The sequence below is a fragment of the Sardina pilchardus genome, chromosome 2 (assembly GCF_963854185.1).
Source record: "Sardina pilchardus chromosome 2, fSarPil1.1, whole genome shotgun sequence".
Classification (NCBI taxonomy): domain Eukaryota; kingdom Metazoa; phylum Chordata; class Actinopteri; order Clupeiformes; family Clupeidae; genus Sardina; species Sardina pilchardus.
The window spans coordinates 41,325,920-41,350,489 of NC_084995.1; the positions used below are offsets into that span (position 1 = coordinate 41,325,920).

The 24,570-nt window shown below is 43.6% G+C and overlaps 1 protein-coding gene across 4 annotated transcripts in view; it reads right to left on the bottom strand.

Moving 5' to 3' along the window:
- Positions 1-1,094: 1,094 nt before the first annotated feature.
- myo9b (myosin IXb) overlaps positions 1,095-24,570 on the bottom strand; it is a 28,575-nt gene continuing 5,099 nt past the window's right edge. The window contains exons 3-42 of one of the 4 annotated variants that reach the window (XM_062530574.1): positions 22,068-22,162; positions 21,697-21,759; positions 21,365-21,464; positions 21,013-21,113; positions 20,271-20,394; positions 19,610-19,699; positions 17,460-17,576; positions 17,221-17,355; positions 16,968-17,089; positions 16,576-16,717; positions 14,949-15,144; positions 14,460-14,532; positions 14,012-14,104; positions 13,305-13,424; positions 13,025-13,067; positions 12,702-12,824; positions 12,274-12,354; positions 12,034-12,144; positions 11,791-11,913; positions 11,394-11,543; positions 10,713-10,858; positions 9,984-10,340; positions 9,402-9,483; positions 8,615-8,800; positions 7,502-7,593; positions 7,295-7,389; positions 6,768-6,952; positions 6,545-6,652; positions 5,897-6,064; positions 5,774-5,815; positions 5,562-5,673; positions 5,387-5,460; positions 4,876-5,068; positions 4,413-4,541; positions 4,051-4,156; positions 3,712-3,843; positions 3,104-3,227; positions 2,906-2,997; positions 2,686-2,810; positions 1,095-2,215 (exon numbers count right to left, since the gene is read on the bottom strand). In XM_062530574.1, the coding sequence (XP_062386558.1) occupies positions 2,028-2,215; positions 2,686-2,810; positions 2,906-2,997; positions 3,104-3,227; positions 3,712-3,843; positions 4,051-4,156; positions 4,413-4,541; positions 4,876-5,068; positions 5,387-5,460; positions 5,562-5,673; positions 5,774-5,815; positions 5,897-6,064; positions 6,545-6,652; positions 6,768-6,952; positions 7,295-7,389; positions 7,502-7,593; positions 8,615-8,800; positions 9,402-9,483; positions 9,984-10,340; positions 10,713-10,858; positions 11,394-11,543; positions 11,791-11,913; positions 12,034-12,144; positions 12,274-12,354; positions 12,702-12,824; positions 13,025-13,067; positions 13,305-13,424; positions 14,012-14,104; positions 14,460-14,532; positions 14,949-15,144; positions 16,576-16,717; positions 16,968-17,089; positions 17,221-17,355; positions 17,460-17,576; positions 19,610-19,699; positions 20,271-20,394; positions 21,013-21,113; positions 21,365-21,464; positions 21,697-21,759; positions 22,068-22,162 (4,938 nt within the window). In that variant the 3' untranslated portion in view covers positions 1,095-2,027. Of the gene's footprint in view, positions 2,216-2,674; positions 2,811-2,905; positions 2,998-3,103; positions 3,228-3,711; positions 3,844-4,050; positions 4,157-4,412; positions 4,542-4,875; positions 5,069-5,386; positions 5,461-5,561; positions 5,674-5,773; positions 5,816-5,896; positions 6,065-6,544; positions 6,653-6,767; positions 6,953-7,294; positions 7,390-7,501; positions 7,594-8,614; positions 8,801-9,401; positions 9,484-9,983; positions 10,341-10,712; positions 10,859-11,393; positions 11,544-11,790; positions 11,914-12,033; positions 12,145-12,273; positions 12,355-12,701; positions 12,825-13,024; positions 13,068-13,304; positions 13,425-14,011; positions 14,105-14,459; positions 14,533-14,948; positions 15,145-16,575; positions 16,718-16,967; positions 17,090-17,220; positions 17,356-17,459; positions 17,577-19,609; positions 19,700-20,270; positions 20,395-21,012; positions 21,114-21,364; positions 21,465-21,696; positions 21,760-22,067; positions 22,163-24,570 lie in introns of all 4 variants that reach the window. The other 3 variants (XM_062530576.1, XM_062530575.1, XM_062530577.1) reach the window with 3 other exon arrangements.

Sequence of the window (24,570 nt, forward strand, 5' to 3'; positions counted from 1 at the left end):
TAATTATTGCTTGAATAAAGCAAACAGTATTTGGACTTGTTGGTGTTTTATACTGAGCAGGTAGAGACCATTTTTCTCTTTTGTTAATGAGCTTCATCTGCTGTTTGAGGCAAACAACACCACCCTTACTTAAAGTGGGCGTTGTCTGTGGTCAAATTATCTGTGTTAGTCTGGTCTCTGTCCAGACTTATAGGCATGACTGCTTTCTGAAATACAAAACATCACAGGTATTTCTGCCTATGGGGATGTGTAGTGTATGTTTTGTGTTAACACACTCATCATGTTTTCATTATGTGAATTAGCTCATATCAGATAGAATACTAATACCTAAACTATTAAGTATAAAAACCTTAACACATACTCTTTCTGTCACTCATTCTGGGATGGATTACTGAATGGGCCTACAGTACCAGGGCCTACCTTTTTTGTTAAGCTTAATTTGCATTAACTAATCAGCTTCGGAGTCATTGGAATGGTTATTTGACTTATTTCGAGTTGAATGACGGCTGTCTCGCGTCCCCCTAGTGCCTCTGAGCGAAAAACCATGCATGCACGTTTTGTACCACCGGGACGGCACATCCTAACAGAAAGTGAATGAAGCCATGAAGGGCCCCTCAACCATATAACACAGGTGATGTTATTAACCCAATATCTGAAAGCGGCTCCTCAGTCAAATAACATAGGTTACATTATATGATATGCCATAACAGGACCCCAGGCATATATACACCACAGGTTACAGTATGTTATTCTCTCCTGAATAAGGCCCTTAAATCCTGTTGGGATAATCATATATAAAATGTAGCTGTTGTGCTTTTAGCTCAACCTGTGTATTCATGGGTTTCATCGGGTCCCTCTCCACAGGTGGGTTAATCAAGCACCATGCAGTCTGCAGCCGATCCCTGAATGAGCGTGGGGGGCGGGCTAGATGTCTGAGTGTTTGGGGGGTCGGGGGTCTTTTTGCGTCTGTGCTCAAAGGGCCATAACCCATCGATGCATGCACACACCCACACACACATGCACACATACACACACACACACACACACACACACACGCTCTGTACATACAGAGTGAAATTGACATTACAATATCATACATTTCAACATCAACTTGTTTTAATATCAAATAAAAAAACATGTCCTGATGAAAATTGGCAAGTTGGGTAAGAAAATTGTTCACTGAATGAATAATTTTCAATGATTCATAGCGAATCATTCATTCATGAATGGTTAAGTATGAAATATCAGTGAGTGACATGCTGTTTACCTGGAACTGGAAATGACCAATCAGTCACACATATAAACACACCAGATAATATAGGTACAATATATACCATAATATACAAAAAAATATATAGATGAAAAGTTATGTATATATACAATTTAATATTACTTTCTTGGGCAAATGATCTTGTATAAGAACATGTATTTCTGAAAAAGATCATAACACGACACAGGAACAGAGGCTGACTTCTGTGGCATTCATGCTACAGTATCTACAATGGGATGTGTATCCTCTCCACTGTTACCATACAATCAGTGTACAATGCAAATAATCCAAAACCTCTTTTTGTATGCAGTCTATTCCATGAGAAAAGCCGGACACAGTTAACAACGTATTATTCATCCTATTCATGTGGCTTCTCTGGTCTTGATGAGGTTGTTTTAGGTTTATGCACTCCCCAAAATGTTTGTGATGTTAATGTTTGCAACAGTCAGAGGCTTTCACCTTTTCACCCTTATCACAAAAGATCTTGGATACTGCTCCATCACATCTCTTGAAGAGAAATTTGCCAGCTCAAAATCTAGAGTGATCATGGTCATGTAAGACGAGAGCAACCAAAAAAAAAAGTGCTGAAAGTGAGGCAGCAGTCATCAGGGACACCATTACCGTGACAACAATGATTATCTGGTCACTTGACTCCATGTCACGAACAGAGGACTATTCCAAAAACTTGAGGAGTGTTTTGATAATTGTACACATAGTTAGTGTTTTCAGTGTCTGTCCTTAGGTCTGGGAGACTGCGCTATATATCATCATCTATAAAAGGAATGTCGAGGTCTGAGAAGCGCCGCGGGGTTTCTGAGCTTGGTCTACTTGTGGAGGGTAGACCAGTGCCGACATCCTGGTCTGACAAAATGCATAGAGACTGAGTTCCATCTCTGCGGTTCGATTTCATCGGCTGCTGCTTGTTTGAACATGGGGTCCCCTTCCCTGGAGAACATGAAATGGGAAGTCTTTAACAAGAAACCTGACTACAGGACAATTTAAATAGCAGGAAAAAGTGAGTCATGATTGTTTCTTGGTGCTTTGAGCCCCCAACGTTGTCTTCTAGGCAGCGCTGCCTGGAAGGCGCTAGGGTTAGGAATGGGTTATGGTTAGGGTTAGGGGTAGGATTAAGTGCCTTTACAGTAAGTCAACAGTGGTAGCGCTGCCTGGAAGACGACGTTGGGAGCTCAAAACACCATCGAGCGTCATAATTGGTGATGACATGATTGGTGGTTAAGTTATTGCATGGTGTTATTGCCTAAATTAGCCAATTTATTTAGTTCAGTTGATTGATTGCCTAGTTATTAAATAAATAATTAGCTTTAGATGCACATAAGACTTACATACATCTTCATAATCAATTCGATGAAAAAGGTGTTAGATCAGAAGGTATAGGGAAATTACCTTTTACTGACCTTCTGAGTCTAAGCTAAACCCTCTGTCCTCCAGCAGACTATCTGTGCTAATGGATGACTCTGAGTCCAGGTTGTCGTCGGATTGCTCCTCATCTAGATCAGGCAGCCTGCATGTCAGGTCATCCCTGTGAAAGAAAGCAGAATGAAACCCCAAAGTGTAAACCCCAGACAATTTGACTGTCGGATGATAGAATGGTGCTGTATTAATTCCTCCACTTACTTCTCTTGCTTGATTGACTTGATCCTCTCAATCAAGATGTTCTCAGAATCCACAGATATTAAATCCATTTCACATTTAGCTTTGTCATTGACCTGGAAACAAGTGATAAGAGTAAGCAAAATAACCAATTACCAATGACCTGTGATAGGCGTAGTGTGACCTTTGAGCTGCTGTGTCTGTTAGGCGCTGTGTGTTTACCGTGTTCTGTCGCTTGAGCTTGAGCTGGGTCATGGCCAGATTCTCTGCGTACTCCAGCTGCTGGATCTCCTGCATTTTCTCATTGTACCTCCTCACCTGCTCGGTTATCAGAATCTCCATACACCTGCATGAACCAGAGAAACGTCAGGAACCCATAGTATCAGTCTGGGGCAGCCGTGGTGTACTGGTTAGCGCATCGGGCTTGTAACCGTAGGGTTGCCGGTTCGATCCCCGACCAGCCCACCACGGCTGAAGTGCCCTTGAGCAAGGCACCTAACCCCTCACTGCTCCCCGAGCGCCGCTGGTTGGGCAGGCAGCTCACTGCTCTGGGTTGTGTGATTCACCTCACTGTGTGTTCACTGTGTGCTGTGTGTTCACTAATTCGGTTAAATTGGGTTAAATGCAGAGAACTGAATTTCCCTCACGGGATCAAAAAAGTATACATTCTATTCTATTCTATTCTATTCTACTGTATGGGTGGATGAAAAACCTACAGTGCATTCAAACTGGCGCTCATGCATTCCTGTATAAGAGTGGAAACAGCATTTTTTGCAGAGGACAGCTGCAGGTGACAAGCAGATGGTGAATGCTGCTGTAATGGAGCTTACGTGGTGGTCTTGCCGACATCCTTCATGCTGAGGAACGGATCCGAAGAGTCGGGGCTGCGGAGAATGCAAGGTGCGAAAACGATGGCCAGGGAATTAGTGGACATCCGATTGTGCTCTTCCTCTCGTGCCACCCTGTTGAAAAGACATCGATTAGACATGCAGGAGATCCAGCAGCTGGAGTACGCAGAGAATCTGGCCATGACCCAGCTCAAGCTCAAGCGACAGAACACGGTAACAACCACCTATTCAGTGTCGGGCCTCAACAGGTTTCAGGTGAGTCAAGATCGCTTGACCATAGCATAGCAAGTACACACATCAACCATATGAATCCGACCTCACCTGACAAGGTGGAAGACAATCCGCTCAAGGGTGTTATAGTGTGAGGGGGGAAGTTCCTCTATGGTTCGATATATGGCATGTATCTGGTCCGGCTTGTCAGGCAGCTCTGTGTGGGAGACAAGTTTGCATGACTTGCATGATTAACCATTTCCGTACAGATATCTGCGCAAGTGACAAAATATCCTGTGTTACCAGGAGTACGCTCTTTAACACTTCTCTCTTCCCTTTTCTCATGTCTAAAATATACAGTACATCACACCATATTCCACAGAGCTCTGTTTAATGTCATACATTTGCAACCAAAATGTTAATGTGGGTAATGTGAATGTAAAAATATACAGAGCTTTCAGATGAAGCCTCACCCGCAGCATGTAGAAAGTCATTGTACAGGTTGAATGTCATGAGTGGCTCAGGTAACTCCCGCAGCCACCTTTTAATCAGGCCTGTGATGGTGTGGATGGGATAGTTCTCCAGAATGGCAGATTTGGGATCTGAAAGAGACCAGTGTTGTTAAAGTAGTGTGGAGGTTGGCAACACTGGTTGACCGAGACCGAGGTTGACAGCTTTCTGGTCCAATGGAGCGATAAAACATTAAAAACTATGCAAAATGATAAAACAAGAAAGCGAGGCAGGAAGGACATAGCAAGTGTGTTCTGTACTTTACAAGACAATATAACATCAAACTGAAGATACAAAACCTTGTTGCCTATAAAAACATTACCCCAAAGGTGGTAACATTTATTTGCTTTAGTGAGTAGATGCAATAAAGGCATTTCTCTATGCAACAGAGAGAGACAGTGTCCAAGGATTTTGTGAGCATCTCACCAGTCTCCAGTATCTGGTGCAGCTCTCGTCCTCGGCAGGCGGAGCCAGACTTGCGGTAGATGCCCTCCATGTACAAGCCGTTCATCTCCACATACTGCAGCAGCATCTCTAGGACCATGGGCACCGGAGTGGCCTTGTTGGTCAGGACGCAGACGTGCACTCCGAAATGCAGCGTGCCCGGCTCGTTCTCATTCTGTTTCACGCACACGCACGAGAACAGGCAATCAGGTGATGTGTCAGATCTCTTGGGTAGAGGCTGTGGCTGTTGCGTATTTCGTGTGCGTATTTTCATATTTTATATCACAATTTCAAATTCAAACGGTTTCAAAACAAAAAATGTACTCTCAAGAACAAATGTATTTCACATATTACATCACAGTTTATGGTATTACATTTTTATAACACATTACTTCACATTTCATGTGACTACTGTAAACACATGGTTAAAATAAACCATTCACATTCATTGTCACCTTTGAATCACTGATAACACTTAAAGCATATAACTTACCTTCATCGAGGTGAGCGTTGAGCAATCTGTGATTATCTTGCTGAGGCATTTTTTATGGCACACCATTTTACAAGCTGAAAGAAGACATGGGGGGATATTGAGTGAACTTCATTCAAGTGAGTCACTGTTTAGCCGACACCCAAACCAGCAGCACAGCAGAATGCTGGGTACTCACAGCTGCACATGCAGGCCTTCTCCATGCCCCAGATGTAGGAGCCACACAGGTCACACGTCTGCATGATGGTCACCTGGTAGGTGCTGAACAGGTGATCCAGTGGGCTTTCCATCTACAGACACACAGTATAGTGTCATAGCGTGCACTAGGCGTGGTGTGGTCATACGTGTGTGTGTGTGTGTGTGTGTGTGTGTGTGTAATGTTTTACTTACGCATTTGTCTTTTTTCCGTTTCTGCTTTAACTTTTTGCTTAACTGAAATGCACAAAGGGCAATCAATGAAACCACAAACTTCACTCATCTTCCATTAGCTGTTAATGAAGCCTTTTAAATTACCTGAACTGGGTCAGCAACCTCCTTTTTGATCTCTCCTCGGATAAATCCGTCCAGAACCGACTGGAACAAATTGACCACCAGCTGGATCTCTGACTTCTTTGATCCAGCCAGACTGGCCACTCTGCTCTCATACCCTTTCATCAGACCTTTGTAGCCAATCTGGGGTTTCTGTTCGGTCAAAGGCAGAGGAGATAGGCATGAACTCCACAACTATAACTGAAATGTTTTGGCAATACATACAATTATACTGTACATACAAAAATGCCAGTAAAACAGTACAGTCCTAATTTGTTCTGTCTAGATTCTCTACATCTTATCTAATCAATCATATCTTTATCTTTACTTTGTCCTTTCTTTGGTCTTTCTTCCTTCAATTTTCCATGTAAAGCACATCACATTTTTATCTGGTTTCTGTTTTGTTCTATGTCCTCAAGGAACAAATTGTATTCCCCTTGATTTATGTCAACATTTACGATAATTACTATAAAAGCTGACCTGATTTAGGATAATAATCGGGCAAAATTGAATAATTAAGTCGATTAAGAATAATTAAATAATCTGTAGTCATCTGATAAAACAAATGGCCATGAGAGAGAGATATATGAAGCTTTTTATGCATGGTATTGAATACTGGCATGGCTGGCTCACCGACACGGAGTACATGCTCTTGATCTGCTCTCTGAAGTGGTTCGTGGCCATGAGGAAGATGCGCTCAGTTTCTGACAGCTCCTTCTCTCGGGTGCGGAGATCATTCATCTGTATTTGGAGAGGGCAGCATCATAGGACTGTTTAAACTCATACACTGATACATGAAATCAAGTCTACAGTCTGAACTGTAACAATCAGAGCAGTGTTGAGACAGAACTCCGACCTGGTTGCCCAGGAACTCGTCCAGGTAGCGTAGCTCGTTGCTGTCGGTGATCTCGCGGTCCAGCGAGGCATTCCACTGCTCTTGGACCCGCGTGGCTCGGCTAATTTTGATGGTGCGGTTCCGTTTGACACGACTGACCTGCCCCGGGGGCAGACTGGAGCGAGGGGAGTACTGAGAGAAGCCAGCTATGGGATTGAAAGCAGAAGCAGGAGAGGGCTGAGTGAGGGTTAGGTGCAAACAAACAATGTAGCTGCTCAAACTAGAGCTTTGAAGGAAGTACATACACATTAGGGGTAGGTATATACGGCAAATATTGGAATATACCTTTTAGATAATATATAATACAAATATGATATAATATTTTTTGATGAGGGATGAGAACAGAGCTTCAGAGCTTACATAGTTTACATGAACTATGTAAGATATTAGATAGTTATAGATACTTTATTGATTCCCAAGGGGAGATTCAATACTATGGGACTACGAGAGATCAGGGAAGTTGTGCAGTGGTGAGGCGAACAGATTACCTTCTTCCCTTTCTGCCAGAGTCCTGGCCATAGTCACTCTCCCATCCTCTGGTGTCTGAGCTCGCTTTTTCCGGAACTTACTGAAGAACCCACCTCTGAAGTACATACAGTAAGCAGAGGGCGACATGTAATGGATGATGTTTACATCTTATAACACATTACAGTTTCAGAGAAAGTCTAATGATACTCTGGACTGTGAGACCGTACCTCTCTGGGGTGGGTGGCTGAGAGGGACTGCTGCTCTCACTAGCTCTTCTAGTGCTGTTCTTGGACCCGTCCGCCTCTGAAGGCAAGTGGAACTGCGGGAAATGAAAACACCATTAGGAAACAATCAAGCCTTTTACAAACACTCTCAATTACCACAGCTAGCATCTGTTTGAAGAGAGAAAAGATCACCATTAATAATCAGAAGGGCAATGTTGTGGATTAGACAGAGGAAGCCCATAGAGTTACAAGAGCACAGAATGTCTTCCCAGCTAGAGTTACACAGTGTTAGCAATAAACCGGTTTATGCCTCCAGTCGAGTAATCACAGCAGTTCTCTGCACCCATCACCAACAGAGCATAAATGTAAACATAAACAAGCAAACAACACCTGCACCGTTAGTGTCACAGAACCACAATGCCACTATTCTCTCCAGTTTCACCCCACCACCTGAAGAACTTAACATACAACTCCAACTTTGACCTTTTTTGTCCTGCTTAATTTCTAACCTCCTTTGGAGTGTTATTTTCCATCAACACACAAAACTGACCATTTTGATTTGATTTGATTCGAAAGCAGTTGATTTCAAAAGGCCAAAGTGTTAGTATTTTGAAGTTACAATTTACAGAAAATTTTTCTTCACTTCACTTCCACACCAGTGGCAAATGTTAACTTCCCATCCATATTATAGTCTTAACTGGGTAAGTGTTAGTGTGTGTGAATGAAGGATTCACAGATCCTGAAACATAAGTTTTACGTCTCATACACAAACCATTCAATGACTCTTGAGTTTGACTCAATGACTCTTGACCAATGCTAAAAATGATCAACAAACACGCAAAAAAGCTACCGGCAGGGCTTATCTCCTGCATATAAATAAAAGGTTAGAAACCAGGCATGACATGAGATCGCTGTGTCGCTGTTAATGTCAGCTCAAAGAGACAGTCTGGAGAAAGACAGCACAGCTGGCCTCCCTTGATGGCGATGCTGAACCATGCAAACTTCAGCTTTGCTTTTCACGGCCCTGCCATCACGAGGTCACCACGTCCACATGCATGAGAGTGTGTGCTTTTTTTTTTTTTCGAGCGTGCAGGTGGGTTCTTGTCACTCGGGTACCTTCACCCGGGGGCACTGGAGCGTGGCACCGAGACTGGCGCGATAGGACCCCGCAGGGCTGATGGGAGGCAGGGGGAAGCTCCAGTACTCCATTTCCTTCGTCTCGCTGCTCTTAAACACCAGCCCACTGCGGGCTTGGGCGAGACGGCGCTTGTGTTTCACACGTTTGTGCCGGCGCAAGTTTACCTACAAGGGGGGAGTTTTTCAACCGATATAAGTCGAGATGCATAACAGACACTTATGATGACTTGCCACCTTGGCATCGAGTGGGGTGAAAGAGACACGTTCTCTCAAGACATCCAATTCTCACTTGCGTTTTCAATCTATATCTAGCCTACTGAAGCCCGATATCCACATACTGTACATAATCCAGTCAGATGCATGTGAAGTCCAGCCAATATGAATGTACTGTATGCTGAGGGGCTACGGTAATGGAACTCATACAGTAGCATTTCCTGCTTTCACACTGGGAATACACACAGTATTGAACAATAATCTTTCCTGAGCATTTTCCTGTACGCACATGCATACATACACACAATCACACACACACACACACACACACACACACACATACACACACACTAACACACACATCAGGGCACAACATAATGATATAATGGGCACAGTGTACCAACAGCTAACAACTGCTAAATACACTGACAAAATGTGTGTCCAACACTGACAGCAAGTTGCTGTGAATATTCTTACGAACATGGCAGAAGTGTAGAAATTGAGATTTATCTCATCAGAAAGCCAAAGTGTTTATTGTAGCATGATACAGTACCTCTACAGTTGAGCCTGGGCTGTCGGACTCTGAGGAACTGAGTTTCGACACATTATCCAGAGAGATGGACTTTCCTCGAGACCTGGTGTGGGTGATGGATGACATTAAACAAAATTACAAACAAAGACAAAAGGGTGTGATTAAAGACATCCAGAATGCAGATGCAGAGAGGCATGGGCACCAGAGCAGTTTTTAGACATCAGTAAAGGCATTTTCATGGAATAGAGTAACCAATCTTTTTCAGAATTTATGGATTATTTTATGTGACCTGTGATTCTCTGACTTTAGAATGCTCCTGAATCTTGGATGATTTTGTGTTAATTGTCTTTGTCTTGTAATAGGTCTTATGTGTTAAATGTCTTAACCACCAACGACCATGTTGAAAAGACACTTTAACATGTCATCCTTTGGATTATGTTGTCTGTCTAATCCAAAATGAATCAAGTTTAAAAAAAAATGAATGGAACAGTAAGGGGCAGTAAGAGCAGTTACTTTCAAGACCCACACAGCAATGCAGCAAAACATAATTGATTTTTGATTAACAATCACCTTCCCTCCCCAAAAACACCCTATAAATCTCACTGTAAACTCTGTATCTTCAGGTTCTGCGGTCGTCTGGCCTCTGGACTGCCTCCCTCGTCACTCCTGCGCTCCCTCCACTTCTCGGCCTTCTCCTTCATGGCACTCTTGGTGTAGCGCTGCAGCGACGAGGCGCCGTACGGCTCGTCCGGATCACCCTTCTTGGCTCTGTCCGGCGGCTCTCCTTCCTCCTCCTCGTCCTCTCCGTTGAGCTTTTGCTCCTGACCCCCAGCGCTCTCCGACTCGGGCAGAGGAGGAAGCGGCTTCTTTGGCTTCCCTTGGTTGTTGCCTGAGGCTGCTGGCTTGGTCCCTTTGCTCTCCTCCCTCTCTTCCCCTTCCTTGCCTTCCTCGGACAAGGGCCTATCAAACAGTAAAGAGCACCAATCAATCAGAACTCTACTTCAGCATGGTCGTACCTGGCGCGCTCAAGGGCGGTGAGTTGAGGCTTTTGAGAGCTACAGCAGAGAGGGTTAAAGCGGAGCGAGAGGCGCAAACGTTCTATCATTTCCGCGTTCTGTCTTCGCAAAGGGGAGGGGGGCTAAATCCCCCTTTAAGCAGACCTGTTAACATTCGAACTGAACTGCTTGCCAGTCTGACAGAGATCGATATCCCACTATGACGTCTTTGCGACACGCCTCTTTAAGCAGACCGGAACTGTTCGAATTTTGCTTCCATAGAGATGCATTACGTTGCTCTATCTTGTCAATATTTAAGGATCTTTGGCTACGGTACCTCCTGCGGAAGGCCAGCTTCTGCATCTTCTTGAAGCTCTCGCGGCGGCGCAGGTACTCGCCCCTCTGGTGGGAGTCGCGCCACATCATCTGGATCAGAGCGGCCGCCCTCCAGCGCCGCCGCTCACTGAAGCTCCTCCAGGACCGCTGGACACAAACAACAAGGAGCTCACGTCCGTCCTCCAACCAGACCGGCTTCAGACTGATGGATTCCCTCGCTTATCTTATATTTATGAAATGGACTCTAACTGTTTTTATGGATTATTCTCATGATACTTTAGTTTACTATTAATGTTTCAGAAAGGAATGGACCCCTGAGAACATCTGTGACATGCTCTTAGTTAGTCAGAGTGAAATGATGTGTGCCTGTCTGTTTCTATATGAAACCAAATGTACCGATGGGTCCAAATAAAGTCACCTGAGCTGGGTTCTGCTCAAGGCTATTTTGTGTCAAAATGGAGTTTATCATTGCCACCATCACCTTGTACTGTATTTGCTCCAGGGGGTTCAAGAAAGGGCTCTGCAAAGCGCCTTATGACTATGTGTATTGCTATTCATCATTCAATATAGGATGCAATTGAATGGAATTGACCCAGGCTTTCCATTAGCTTCACAAAGATACTCCAAGAGTTGTTTTATTTTAACTACCGGCATAGATAAAACATTTTTTTAGAAAAGACACCTGTATAGCCATGGCGGCATCTCTCTTGTGGAGGTAATGCTTGCGGGTTAAGCAGGCGCGGAACCAGCGCTGGAGCGTGACGACGCTCTTCTTCACTCTCTCATGGCGTTTCTCCTGAAGTCTCAGACGTTCTGCCTCCTGCAGGAACACCTAGGGGAGCAGACACGCAGCATGACACACACGTACACTCAATGTGGCAATGTGGCAACGTTATGAGCAAGTATATTACTAGAAATATAAAAGTGTGTGTTGTTTGAAATGTCACCAAGATAATGGAGTTTTAAAAGTGAGATTTGTTATGGACATTATTTGGCTACAACTGTTTATGTTCTAGTATGACGTAAAACACTAAACTATCATAGCTTTGTTAGTACCCAACTGATTCAATGAGATTTACCTTTGTTTTCCCAATCTGATAGTTAGTCTCTTTCACACTCAGATTTTGAAGGAGTTTTGCAATGTCCTCTTTTGGTGATTCCACTTTCTTTGGTAGTAGCACTTGAAACTGATCAATGAATTCCTGAACAGACAAAGAAATCACACGATTATCCTCCTGTTCAGGTGATTGTTAGTGTCAGTACAGTCTGTCTTCAGAATCAAATGACAGCTCCTTCAGAAGACCCCAGGCATCCTAATGTACCTGAAAAGTGTACTTTGTCCCGTAGCCCGACCTCCTGATGCGAACAGTCTCCAGCATCCCTGTGTACCTGAGTTGCCGTAACACCAGAGCCTCATCAAACTGCATCTCCAGCTGACGGTGAACACGAGGAGACATACATGTGAACTACTGAACAAACAAACATCCGTCCAACATAAAAAATGAGGCAGACCAATAACACTGCCACAACAGCTTAACAAGCATTGTATACAGTTTGTTTACCTTCTCGGCATTGGAGCGGATGCATCGCACAAAGAAGGGCTCCGCCTTTTTCAGGGTCTCCAGCAGCTTGCTCAGAGACGACTGTGGAGATTAAGAGGAGACGGGAGAGCAGAGCGGACAGCGTGAGCCTCATTGATTTTTTCATTAGCATCCTATTAGGGCAACACAATACATCAAAAGGCATCGGATCAGTGGCCCCAGTGGCCAATTAACTCCTTGGGATGCTCTCAGAAGGTAATCAGTGGTGAAGTGCTCAAAACAACGGCGGAGTTCTGAACTTTCGATTCCGCTTCCACATTAAATTCGATAAACTCAGACATCCTTTAGAACGTTCATTTTTCCAACATTCTTGTCACACCGCTGTGACGGTACCGGCTGTACAGAGATAGAACACAATGATGCATGGGAGCAGCCAGAGGGCGTTGTACCTGAAACTGTGCACTGATACTTGGGGGCTTTTTCTTCTTGTGCAGGTGGAGCAGGGATCTGCTGACGTGATTATGAAGCGTCAGACCCACAATGTACTTGAGAGACTTGGAGTCAACGAGGTTCTTTATAGAGAGAAAGAGAGAGAGAGAGAAAGAAAAAGAGAGAGAGAGATGTTCAAGTTTTAACATTAACAGGCTGAGCTAGAGTCCCTTCTCTGCTGAAACAATAGCATACATGTATACCTTTGGAATGATCAGCTAAAAGAATAGCTTACATGTTTACCTTTGGAATGATCTGCTAAAACAATAGCCTACATGTTTACCTTTGGGATGATCTGTTTGTTGTGTTTAGATGCTCTGTTCTTCCTGTAGGTGTTTTTAAAAACAACGATGACAAATCACAAACAGTGTTGCAATACTCTGACAATTAAGACAGGAATGTTCTTACATAAAACATGCTTACGGCAGTACATGCTTACATATAATCACATGAAATGCAGAGCATTGGGGAGCACAAATCAAATTTCATGTGGTAGATATTGTAGATTGGTGTACAAAGCCATGCAGTGGGTTGGGGAGTTGAGGGGGATGCTCTAGACTCACAGAGAGAGGCGGCAAGGCATCCTCAGAGATACAGTGGACTGACGTAGGTGGAGCTTAGGTGGAGCTGCCCCACCCTGCTCCAGCAGCCTATCAGAGTGTTGGATTTGGTCATGCAAGACCCTGATTGATCCCAGACCACAGAGGACAGTATTAGAGGACACCACAGAAGAGGGGAGTGGTTAGAGAACACCATACAAACACAGGGCAACACCAGAGGAGACCATCAAGCCAATCAAGAGTTAGATGGGTTATTCCACAAGATTCCAGAGAAAACAAAAATCTCATTCCCAGAAAGTCAGTTATACTGATTGTTAATCTATAAATTGAACAATCAAAGGGTCTATACATATATATGTAAATACTGTATATACAGTATATGTATGCATTTTATATATGTATAGAATGTTTATCAGCGTAGACCCATAACTCATGCATTCCTCGTGCCCAACAGATATTGTTGTGAAAGGGGATTTTTGATGTTAATAAATACACCTCAATTTAAATTGAACATTTATACCCACACACACACAAGCACACGCCCGCCCGTGCACAGGCACACGCACATGCAACCACACGAGTACACATACGCGCACACACACAACCACAACCATATTTTTAGTCACTGAGGTAGAAAAGAGAGGCAGAAGTAGTAGGTCAACAGCTGTCACTGGCTGGCTCAACTAAATGTCCTGGGCAGGTCAACTCACTTCTTCTTCTCAAACGTGGCAAAAATGTCCTCAAACACCTCTAGGGGTGTTTCCTCCGAGCGATCAAAGGAGAAATCGATAATACAGCTTTGGCTGGAGATTACAGGGGGAAAAAAGAGGTGTCACAGTTCAATGTTACACCAATGTTACATCAATGTTACACCCGGCTCTCTAACATAAACAAACAAAATAAACTTTTATGTCATTCACCTGTCATCTAGGATTTACTTTTGGAATGTAGTAACATTCCACTCAGATTTGAGTCATGACGCAGACAGCTATAGTATCTCTCCAGTGGTATCAAGCAAGGCTGCAGCCTTTATGTCCTACTTAAACAGCTCAGATGCACAACCCACAATGATGCTAGCAGGAGAAAATAGAATCTTCTCCAGGAAGGGGAGATGATGTCATGCTAAATGTGTAGGTGGGCGGAGCTTGGTCACCTCACCTCATCATCCTCTCCAAGTGCGAGCTCCTCCGCTTCTCACCCAGGGACTGACGCGAGTAGCGCCGAATTTTATCTGCACGACACACAAGCAGACAAGCAGACCAAATCAAACAACAACTCTCTTCTAAACAGAATATCAAAAGTCCTCCCCCACCCTCTGTTACAGATCATGATGATCATAGAAATATTGAACAATGTCTGGTCTGGAGGGCATTTGGGTTGATGCAATTTTGTGTTGCTTCATAGTCATAAAACGAGAATAAACAAAAGCAGAACTAAGACCACGGTGAACAAACAAACACTGTCGCACGGCTACGGATTGCCTGTTGAAAAATGTGACATGAGTGACACAATATTCAACAGCCCTCCACACCGAGCATCACACCAACTCGTAGCAACCAATCTTTACGTAATGGGGGCAATGTGGGTTTGAAACAAAGCGCATCCTCTACGGCTACTCATTCCCTTCACCCGGACTCTGGCCAGTACCTGGACTCTTTGTTGCCCAGCGTCTGCCCGCCTCGTTGAAGGCTGCCAGGCAGCGTATGGCGGCCCGGAGGATGCCCCAGCGGAACACGGCCACGGGGTCTGCGCCGATCAGCTGCCGCAGGAAGCTTCGCTCGCTGCTGCGCAACAGCGCCACGATGTCCGGCCGCATGTGGTCAGTGTTCTTCTCACGGAAGTCCTGAGGATGTGCAGGAAGAGGAGCAGACCACTCAATAGTTAGCACAAAGAGATACAACGCTTGTCAATGAATTAAACATTTCAGAGGAGATTCCATTCCATTCCGACATCAAATGTTTCAGTACAGCATTTTGCAGCCAGCAGCCAGACCATAAATATTCTGAATCACTGACGCTAAGCAGATGTAGGCTTGGCTAGTGCTAGATGGGAGACCTCCTGGGAAAACTAAGCTGCTGCTGGAAGTGGTGTTGGTGGGAGGGTAGGGGACAATCTTCCCTCTAGCCAAAACATCTACCCCATTGGTTGCCGGTTCGATCCCCGACCAGTCCACCACGGCTGAAGTGCCCTTGAGCAAGGCACCTAACCCCTCACTGCTCCCCGAGCGCCGCTGGTTGGGCAGGCAGCTCACTGCTCTGGGTTGTGTAATTCACCTCACTGTGTGTTCACTGTGTGCTGTGTGTTCACTAATTTGGTTAAATTGGGTTAAATGCAGAGAACTGAATTTCCCTCACGGGATCAAAAAAGTATATATTCTATTCTATTCTATTCTATTCATTCATTGCCCCAGTGCAGTGACAGAGGGACACTGTGCTGTAGGAGAAGCCGTCCTTCAGATGAGACTCACTATTATCCTAAAAGATCCCAAGGCATTTTTGTCCTGCTAGTGTCCTGCCTAAATCTGTCGCCTAACCACCCCCAATGTGTAGCGAGTGTTCTGGCACATAATGGCTGCCATGCATTACCTACACATTGGCGGTGGTTAGTGGCAATCTTCCATGACTGTAGTGCTTTGGGTGCCTTGATAAAGGGCAGCTTCTTTCAGCTAATTACTTCCAGATTGGACTATTACAATGCCCTTTATACGGAAATAAATGAAACATCTCTTCCAAGACGGCCTTGCACTGGCTTCCTGTTAAAATTAGAATCCAGTATAAAGTGGCATTGACTCTTTTTAACTCACTACATGGGCAGGCTCCAGGTTATGTAACAAACATACTGAACTTTTAGACTCCATCACAACCACTAAGATTTGCATCCCACGCACGCCTGGACACACCCCGTTCCCGCACACAGAAAGGTGACCGTGCTTTCAGAATCTATGCACCGCGCCTCTGGAACAGTTTGCCCCAGGACCAGCATCATCTGTGACTGTTTTTAGATGTACTTGGTGCTTGAATCATCTTTTAAACTGTCTTTTTAACTGTGAAGCACTTTGGAATGTAATGTGCTATACTTACTTACTTACTTACTTACCGTACTTACTATAAAATCAATGTATTGTAATTGTTATTATCAATGAGCAGATTGCAAACTGTTTACAATCTGCAGCTTAATTACATGATTAATGACTTAATTACTACACTAAGAGAAGAACTACACTACTGAATCCTACTGCATCATGTACTGAATCCTACTGCATCATGTACTGTACCTTGATCTGGTATTTCACTTTGCCAGCATAGTGCTTGATGATGAATGCAGGCTCCAGCACTGGAGTGGGCACAAACGAGGGGTTCCCCTGATGCTGCTGCTTGAACTTGGCCAGAAGTGTGTCATCTGTGGCATGGGGGAAGCTACAGCAAGAGCATAAAAAAATCAGCTCAACACATACACACACAACCACACGCACTCATGTACACACACATGCGCACACATATATACACACATGCACACGCACATGTAAACACACACACACACATGCACACACAAATACACACACACACACACACACACACACACAAACAAACACATACACACCACCACCAACAACAAACACCGGCATGGTAAGATTGTAAATGGGTCGTATACAGTAGGTGGCCATACTTGCTCTCCTCATCCAGCAGGTGGAATAGTCCAGTGGGCTTCTTGCTAATGAGGTGGATGCAGCCGACGTTGTCAGTGTAGTCGATGTTGTTCCACGTGATGCCCTCAGCCTGATACTCGGCCTATGAGACAATACAAAAGAACATTTGCCGCTTGAGGCAGGGGAGACAAACTCTGTGTTCTTTTAAAATGGCTGTCTCAGCAGATCTGTCAAGGCTGAGAGACTGTGCCAGACCAGACCGTGCGCACTCACCTGCTCCAGCGTGAAAATGTACTGGTTGCAGTAATACTGTAGCTGCTCGTTGGCATAGTTGATGCAGAATTGCTCAAAGCTGTTGACTGTGAAATCCTCAAATCCAAAGATGTCCAGCACACCTATGGACAAACACTGTGACGAAGAAAATGGACAAGAAAAATGCAGGGAATTATGGCATATGTCATAACAAACCCATCAAATAAGTTTCCCTAAACTGAATGCACCGAGTGCCTGACCTGGATGGATCCCTCCACTTCCTTTTTGTTGAGCAGTGCATGATTGATGCGCAGGACGATCCAGTCGAACAGGGAGCCGTACAGGGACTTGGCCATGGAGTCACGTGCAGTCACAGCCTGACAGGGGAAATGGCTAATTATTTGCAGAACAACAACTTGGCTTAATCAAAAATAGGGATGCTGAGTACCGAGGTTCCCACGTTTTGAAATGGTCGGTTTTAGGTTAGGTCAGGTTAGCCTTTAATGTCTCCCTTAAGATAAATTTGTCTTTGAGAGAGAACAGGGGTATCTTGGTCAGGTAGCACGTGTTGCTCACAAACAAACTAACGTTACAATCAATCAAACTACATTAAACATAATGACACACCACCAGGCACCATAATCAGTGAACACAGAACAAACACAGCACGCAAAAGTATTGCACAATGTCCTACACAGATTATGCTGTAGTGTGTAAATACCCTTCACCAAAATTTTGCACAATGGCCTCTGTGGATTAAAGAGCCAATGCCCTGCTGTAGCAGCCAATGCCCTGCTTTAAATAGATCAAATTACTGCACAATGCCCTGCGCTGAAATGCCTCATCTCACCCCACATACCCCACACCAACATAAAGAAGGAATCTCTTGCTGGATATTTGGGCACAGATATGCGTATCTACTCATCTCATAGGTTGGTAACCTACATCTCCTGGCTGACAGCATCAGCTCATTCTCTTTATGGAGGATGCCATTTTGATCAGCCATTATGTCCCCCATATTTTTTTGGAAAGCTACATAGCTGAGTGACTCTTCCTGTTCTACACAGTTGTAAGAACATTTATGTTGAGCTTAAAGTATTTAGCACATATAATTTAGCAGAGGTGCCATACAATTATCTTGAATGAAACGTCATTGACTGTAAGGACCTCAGATGTTAAAAGGTGTTTGATCCACAATGTCTTACAATTATGTTCATAATAACTCTACTTGAGTATATTACAACATTAACAACTGGGGCTCTATCTTGGTAAACAGAAATGCATGGTCAGAGGCAAAAAGCTTAAATGCATTTAGGGGTGTATCCATTTCACATTCAGGGTGGTTTTGTTATCAGACATCGGGTGCATTGTTCAAAGAGGTTGTTCTTCTGTTTCTTAATCTGTCATGGGTGTGTTTTGGGTGTAATATCATCTCAACCAATGAAAGTGACATCTGTCATTCCCTTTAACAGTAAAGCAACTTCAAGCAGCGCATCAGGATTTTGCCAGTAAGCGGCGCATTTGAAGGAATCTACTTGCATGCGAGACCGTGTATAGAACACAGGGATTTCTAAACCTTTCTTTACTGAAACCTGTTTGGGACTACAATCATTCTGTGCTTGCCAATTATTTGAACTCAAAGGCAAAGTGAAACCATCACCGTGGTTTCACAGGCAAAATAGGTTTTTACTTTCACTACTGATTGACAAGGAGTTACCATTAAAAACATAGCCTGAGAAAAGCAATCCTTCCCCAAATAAGGTTTAATAAAAATCCTAAGGATACATGCGCCTTTTGCTATAGACAACGTTTTTCTTGGTCAGTGGCGTAATGGTTTTCAAAAGGTGTAATATAGTAATGTTTGGATCATGCGCCAGACCACACCTTCGGCCACACCCCTGGGCACAAGGTTTAATACAAATGGAGCACATGGCACAAGATCTGCCACTGGCTGGGTGAAAGACAAGAATAAGCTTTGCGACGTGCTTTGCGCCTCTTTGCACTGCGTAAAAAGTAACTTGTTGTGACAGTGGTGTGTTGTGATACAGCAAGCCTTAGTAAAAAAAAAAACAGTCTTGAGTCTAACTGAAGCTAATTTCATAACTAGTAGCTAAATCTATTTCCTATTTTAACACCGGTAATACAATAATTTAATACAAGCAATATCCCAAGCGCACACATCAGTAGGTCAACTCAATGACCCCTTAGACAACACAATAGCTTTCCTTTATGCACGAGACACTTTGCTCACTGACTGACTCACTGGCTCACTGTACTTTGGCCGTCATTTAATTCAGGGCCCAAGGGTTTTTCCCCCCTTTGTATCAAACACTATAAAACGCAGCATGTATTGTAGCTTTCTCCTCCCCTTCCCTGACTGCAATGGTGGCAGGGTGGCACTGTTACCTACCTCACTGAGGCTGTAGGGAAGGATTAGTGTGTCATTGGCAGTCATCGCTTTCCTCTTGGTGAGTGCTTCCACCAGGAGTTCCCTTTTCACCTTAAACCACATCAGAGGACATCACTTCCTGTGCATGACAGGTTGCCCAGTGCCACACACTTCATGTTTTGTTTCAGTTTTTGTTTTAGTTTAATTTGACTTTTTTTTTTTTTAAATAACAGCTTCAGATGGTTATGGTTATGGTTGGTTATGGTTATTTAGCAGACGCCTTTGTCCAAAGCGACATACAAATAAATAACAATACAAATTAAATAACAGTGAACAATTACAAAAAGGGAGAATAGCAATATTATCAATAAAACAATCAATTAAGCACTAACCTAATGAGAAATAAAACAATGAAATGAGAATAGCAATCAAATAAGTCACTCAGTTAATTATATAATAACAATAACTATAGCATGGTAAGGCTAAATTTAAGGACAATAGCAGAATAAATGTCAAATTCTAACAATGGACAAATTATAACAAAACAATACTATTATACAAACCATAACACATAACAAACGCTCAAAAGACTAAGTAATTACAATGAACTCTTTAGAAATACAAAAAGACACATCAACCGAAACTGCCGTATCCAGGCGGCAGCACGGAGCTATGTCACTACCTTCAGCAGATCAGACAGGGTGGCCAGGACATGAGGGGGGCCCACCCCCAGGCCCTCTCCATCCTCCGCGGGCTCATACGTCACATTGCCCAGGTACAGGATGGCCGACAGGACGGAGAATATCCTGTACGGACACAAAGCATCACATCGCTGCCTCTAGGTAATAGGTAATTGCTAGGCCACTGTTGGCTTTAGGCCATAAGGTCAAATGATCTCTAACCTGCTATGTAAATAATATTTTTTTATGGGAAGGATTAGCAGTGCTTAACAATTCTATGTTGTATAAAATAGTATCCATAGGCATAATTCATAATCAGAGGCTTAATTCATCAGACAAATGTCTGGCGGGTGCGTTATGGGTTGTGAAATAGCACTGAGCTGATCTTCAGAGACAAATCTAGCACACATGCGGAGCCCTGAGGCAGCCTGGAGGTTTCTGAAATTCTTACAGCATTCTTTTCTTTTTAGGATTGACAAGTCCCAACCTGCCATACACAGGGGCAATGAAGGAAGGAATTCTACGGTGGTTACAGGGACTGCTGGTGGGGGAACTGAGCAGTCTGTCATCAGAGCTGCGGGAACATCCCTGAAAACGGTTTTAAGGGGGAAAAGGCACACACCCCTCCTCTTTTGTGTGCACATTCTACAAAACGATTTTTAAGAATGCTCATTACCGTTAAGTCCTCGTTTTTGTTTGTTTTGTTTTGTTTTGTGTTTTTTTTTTTTGTCATGGGCAACCTACTGTTTTTTTGTAGCTGGTAGAAATCCCACCATCTCCATGGCCTGCTGAAGTCTCTTAAATTCATGCTTGTTTTCGGCTTTATCCTCCGATTGAAAGTTTTCCTGAGTCACAGGGATAAGAGGAGACAAGAGCATGTGAGGTGCATGGCAGTGGCCATAAACTAGACAGCCAGCGAGATAAGATGATCCAAACAAGCTTAATAATACTAAACAAACAGACCAGGTGGATGTACAGTACATGTACCAACAAATCAATGCATGGTGTTGTTCATCTTCAAAAAAACAAAGTGAGGTAACTCTGACACAAAATCCATTTCTACCATCGACATTGTTATCATGTGAAACCTCCAAACCTGTTTGAGGTAGAGGTAATCTTCAGGTTGCAACAGCTTGAATTCTTTTTGCTCCTCTCCTGTGGTTCCAAGCAACAGATAGTAAAAGACATGGTAGTTCCTGGAGGATAGATGGAATGGATACATGATCTTGAGCCACTGATGTTTCCATCAACATTCACTCACTGACTCTAACAATAATTGGGATATGTTTTATGACTTCGTATGATTATTCTGGAAGACCTATCTCTATAGATGAGACTTTATCTCATCCCAACAAATGGATAGAAATGATAAGAGACAGACGAGAACACTGTACAGTGTGTGTAAGCAGTGAGATGTAGAGCTTGTACCTTTCACTCTTTTCCCTGGACACCAGGCGGCATTTCTCCAGCAAGTACTTTTCAACAACTGCCCTGTATTGTAACAACAATTAAGATCATTTTAATTTAATAAACCATGAAGGCAGACTTTAGTTCACCCAGCCTATTTTTAAATGGGTATGTTGTGAAGCCACACAACTGGGCAATTATGTAATAACTTAAATCTAATAGCTTAGAGCTATTTCTGTGGAGCTGGTTTTTGCACAACAGGTGAATACCAGACAGTTTTGTTTCATTCTCTTGACTACTTTGGCGTGCTACTGTTAACTAACTACTGTATCTGTCAGGAATACATTGGAGATAGAGCAAAGAATAGACGCTGAAGTGCACTGAAATCTTACCCTTTTACAACTCCACTCTCTGAGTAGTTCACTTGGATGAACTTCCCGAAGCGACTGGAGTTGTTGTTATGAGCTGTCTTTGCGTTCCCAAAAGCCTGTTTGGAGAGAACAAGGGAAAGAATGCACAATTATTTATGATTTCCAGACACAGGAAGAGAAAGAGTGGCATTCCTTGAATAGCAGCGAGGCGAACACATTAAGCCTTCGTCTAAATGGGTGGGAATAAATATTATTGTTCAGCTGGTGAACACAGAAAAGATAAAAACTTGCTTTAAGAAAGTGCAGCACACTGGCCCAGTGGAAGTGAAAAGAAAAGCTGCTCTGGGGTATGGGCTGGATTAAATGCCCTTTATACTAAACATGTTTATGTATGCACACTGTAAGTATATCTGTCCTTTTTTGGTGCTTTTGCCGCATGTATATTTCAAAATAGTTACATGTACTGTTTCAGCTATAATAAGGATGTGAACATTTGGTTTCAGTCTTGTGAAACACAAAAAAGCGAACTGAAAATGAAACTTCCTTGAAACTCCACAGCTACATTCCCCCCGAGTAGACGGCCACTGTATTGAACGATATGCTGGAGTCCATAGTCAACCCCAAATCACTGCCTTGCATAACAGTGTCTTGGTGTTTTAAGCCCCCAACATTTTCTTCATGGCATGGGTTAAGGTTAGGGATAGGGCTAGGATTATAGGTGCCTTTAAGTCAATGGTGGCAGTGCTGCTTGGAAGACAACGTTGGGGGCTTGAAACACTATCGAGCTGCATAACATGACATGAGGTAGACAGACACTTGAGAATGACACCTACAGTATGGCCTATCTCTCTGCCCCTCTCCTTCCCTTTCCCTACAGAACCATGCTGGATTCTGCTATGAAAAAGCCAAGAAGACACGTCACCTATCAAGGAGGGAGCCATATTCCTGTGTAAAACAATGTACTTAATCTGACACATACGGTATTATGGACTGTAATAGCAGCACACAGCTCACATCACATACAATGTGACAAATTCATAAACACACAGCAGACCATAGATACACATTATTTCACATTAGAGCCCAACTGATAAAACGGTGTGCTGATATTATCGGCTGACATTAGCTATTTGCGATCTATTGGTATTGCCATTTATAACAGCCGACTACTTCAAAATGAAGTAAAGGAAAGCCAAATACTGATGCTCATTTTGCCCAATCTGTCCTTACATTTAGTCCTAACTCGTTCTCCTTTTCAGTCTGGTTGGCGTCCTGGAGTCTGGTTGGTGGTCACCCTTTTTCTGCTGTTTTATAACACACATGTGGCCCTCACTTCTCCTCTTAAACACAAATGATGACTATCAACTGCTCTTTTCAGTGTATTTCTTCACAAAACTGCTCAAATCGGCTCAATTATGTTTCATCGGTTTTTGAAATCCTCAAATATCGAGATTGGTATTAGTCTTGAAAATCTCATATCACAGATTTGTGGGAAACAAATGAGTTTACAAGAAAATATTGCCCGAAGCTTGTCAATGTTGGCCACTAGAGCGAACTTCCACCAAAGTTGCGTTTGCCAGGGATTTGCCACCACACTTAGCCAATAATGACAAACTTCCGGTGAACTTTTGGTGATAAACCTAATTTGCATATGACATTGCTGCAAATTTGCGGCAAAAGTTAACCACAACTGTTTGCCAAAAACGTAATTTGCATGTGAAGATAAGACTGTGCTGCAAATTTGCTGAACTGTTCGCCAGAAACCTGATATTTCTGTAAGGGATAGAATAGTGCTGGGGAGTATCATGGGAGAGACCCTGCATTGCCAATGACACATTTTCCCCAAATAGTTGTGGTTAATTATTCAACTGCTGATATTGACCGCCTCATGAGTCATGATTGCACTTGTCAAGACGACACAAACACCTCTCAAGCCAGTATATGGCTTAGGCCTGGGATTTTTGACACGTTTCAGCAAACAGCTTTTCCCTGAGTTCCGGTCCCTGGGTGTTTGTGAATAAGAGGTGCCTTCTAAAGGTGTGATAATCGTATATTACATCATTCAATACCAAACCAAGTCATTAGGGAGAATAAGACGGGCAGTAGACCAGGGTAGCCTTGGGCAGACAGTGGTTTTCTGCCTAATCAGGAGCCATTCCTGTCACAACAAGCTCAAACTGAGAATAGTATACTAAACCAGCCCAGATCCCCTCAGCAGTGCTGCGCATGCCTGGACTTTGGTTGCGGGGGAAGAGTGTAGGAGTGTCCCGTCCTACTGACTTCAAACACATGGATTTCTATCTTGCGCTATTGAAGCACTCATTCAGGTGAAGTCGTTAAAATCAGCTCTCAGGAGGGAGGGGGCCATATGTGTGGGAGAGAGAGAGAGAGAGAGAGAGAGAGAGAGAGAGAGAGAGAGAGAGAGAGAGAGAGAGAGAGAGAGAAAGAGAAAGAGAGGACCCGATAAGGAACCCAGGTGGAACACTGATATGGCTGTGAGACGCGTCCAATGGAAACTATGCTG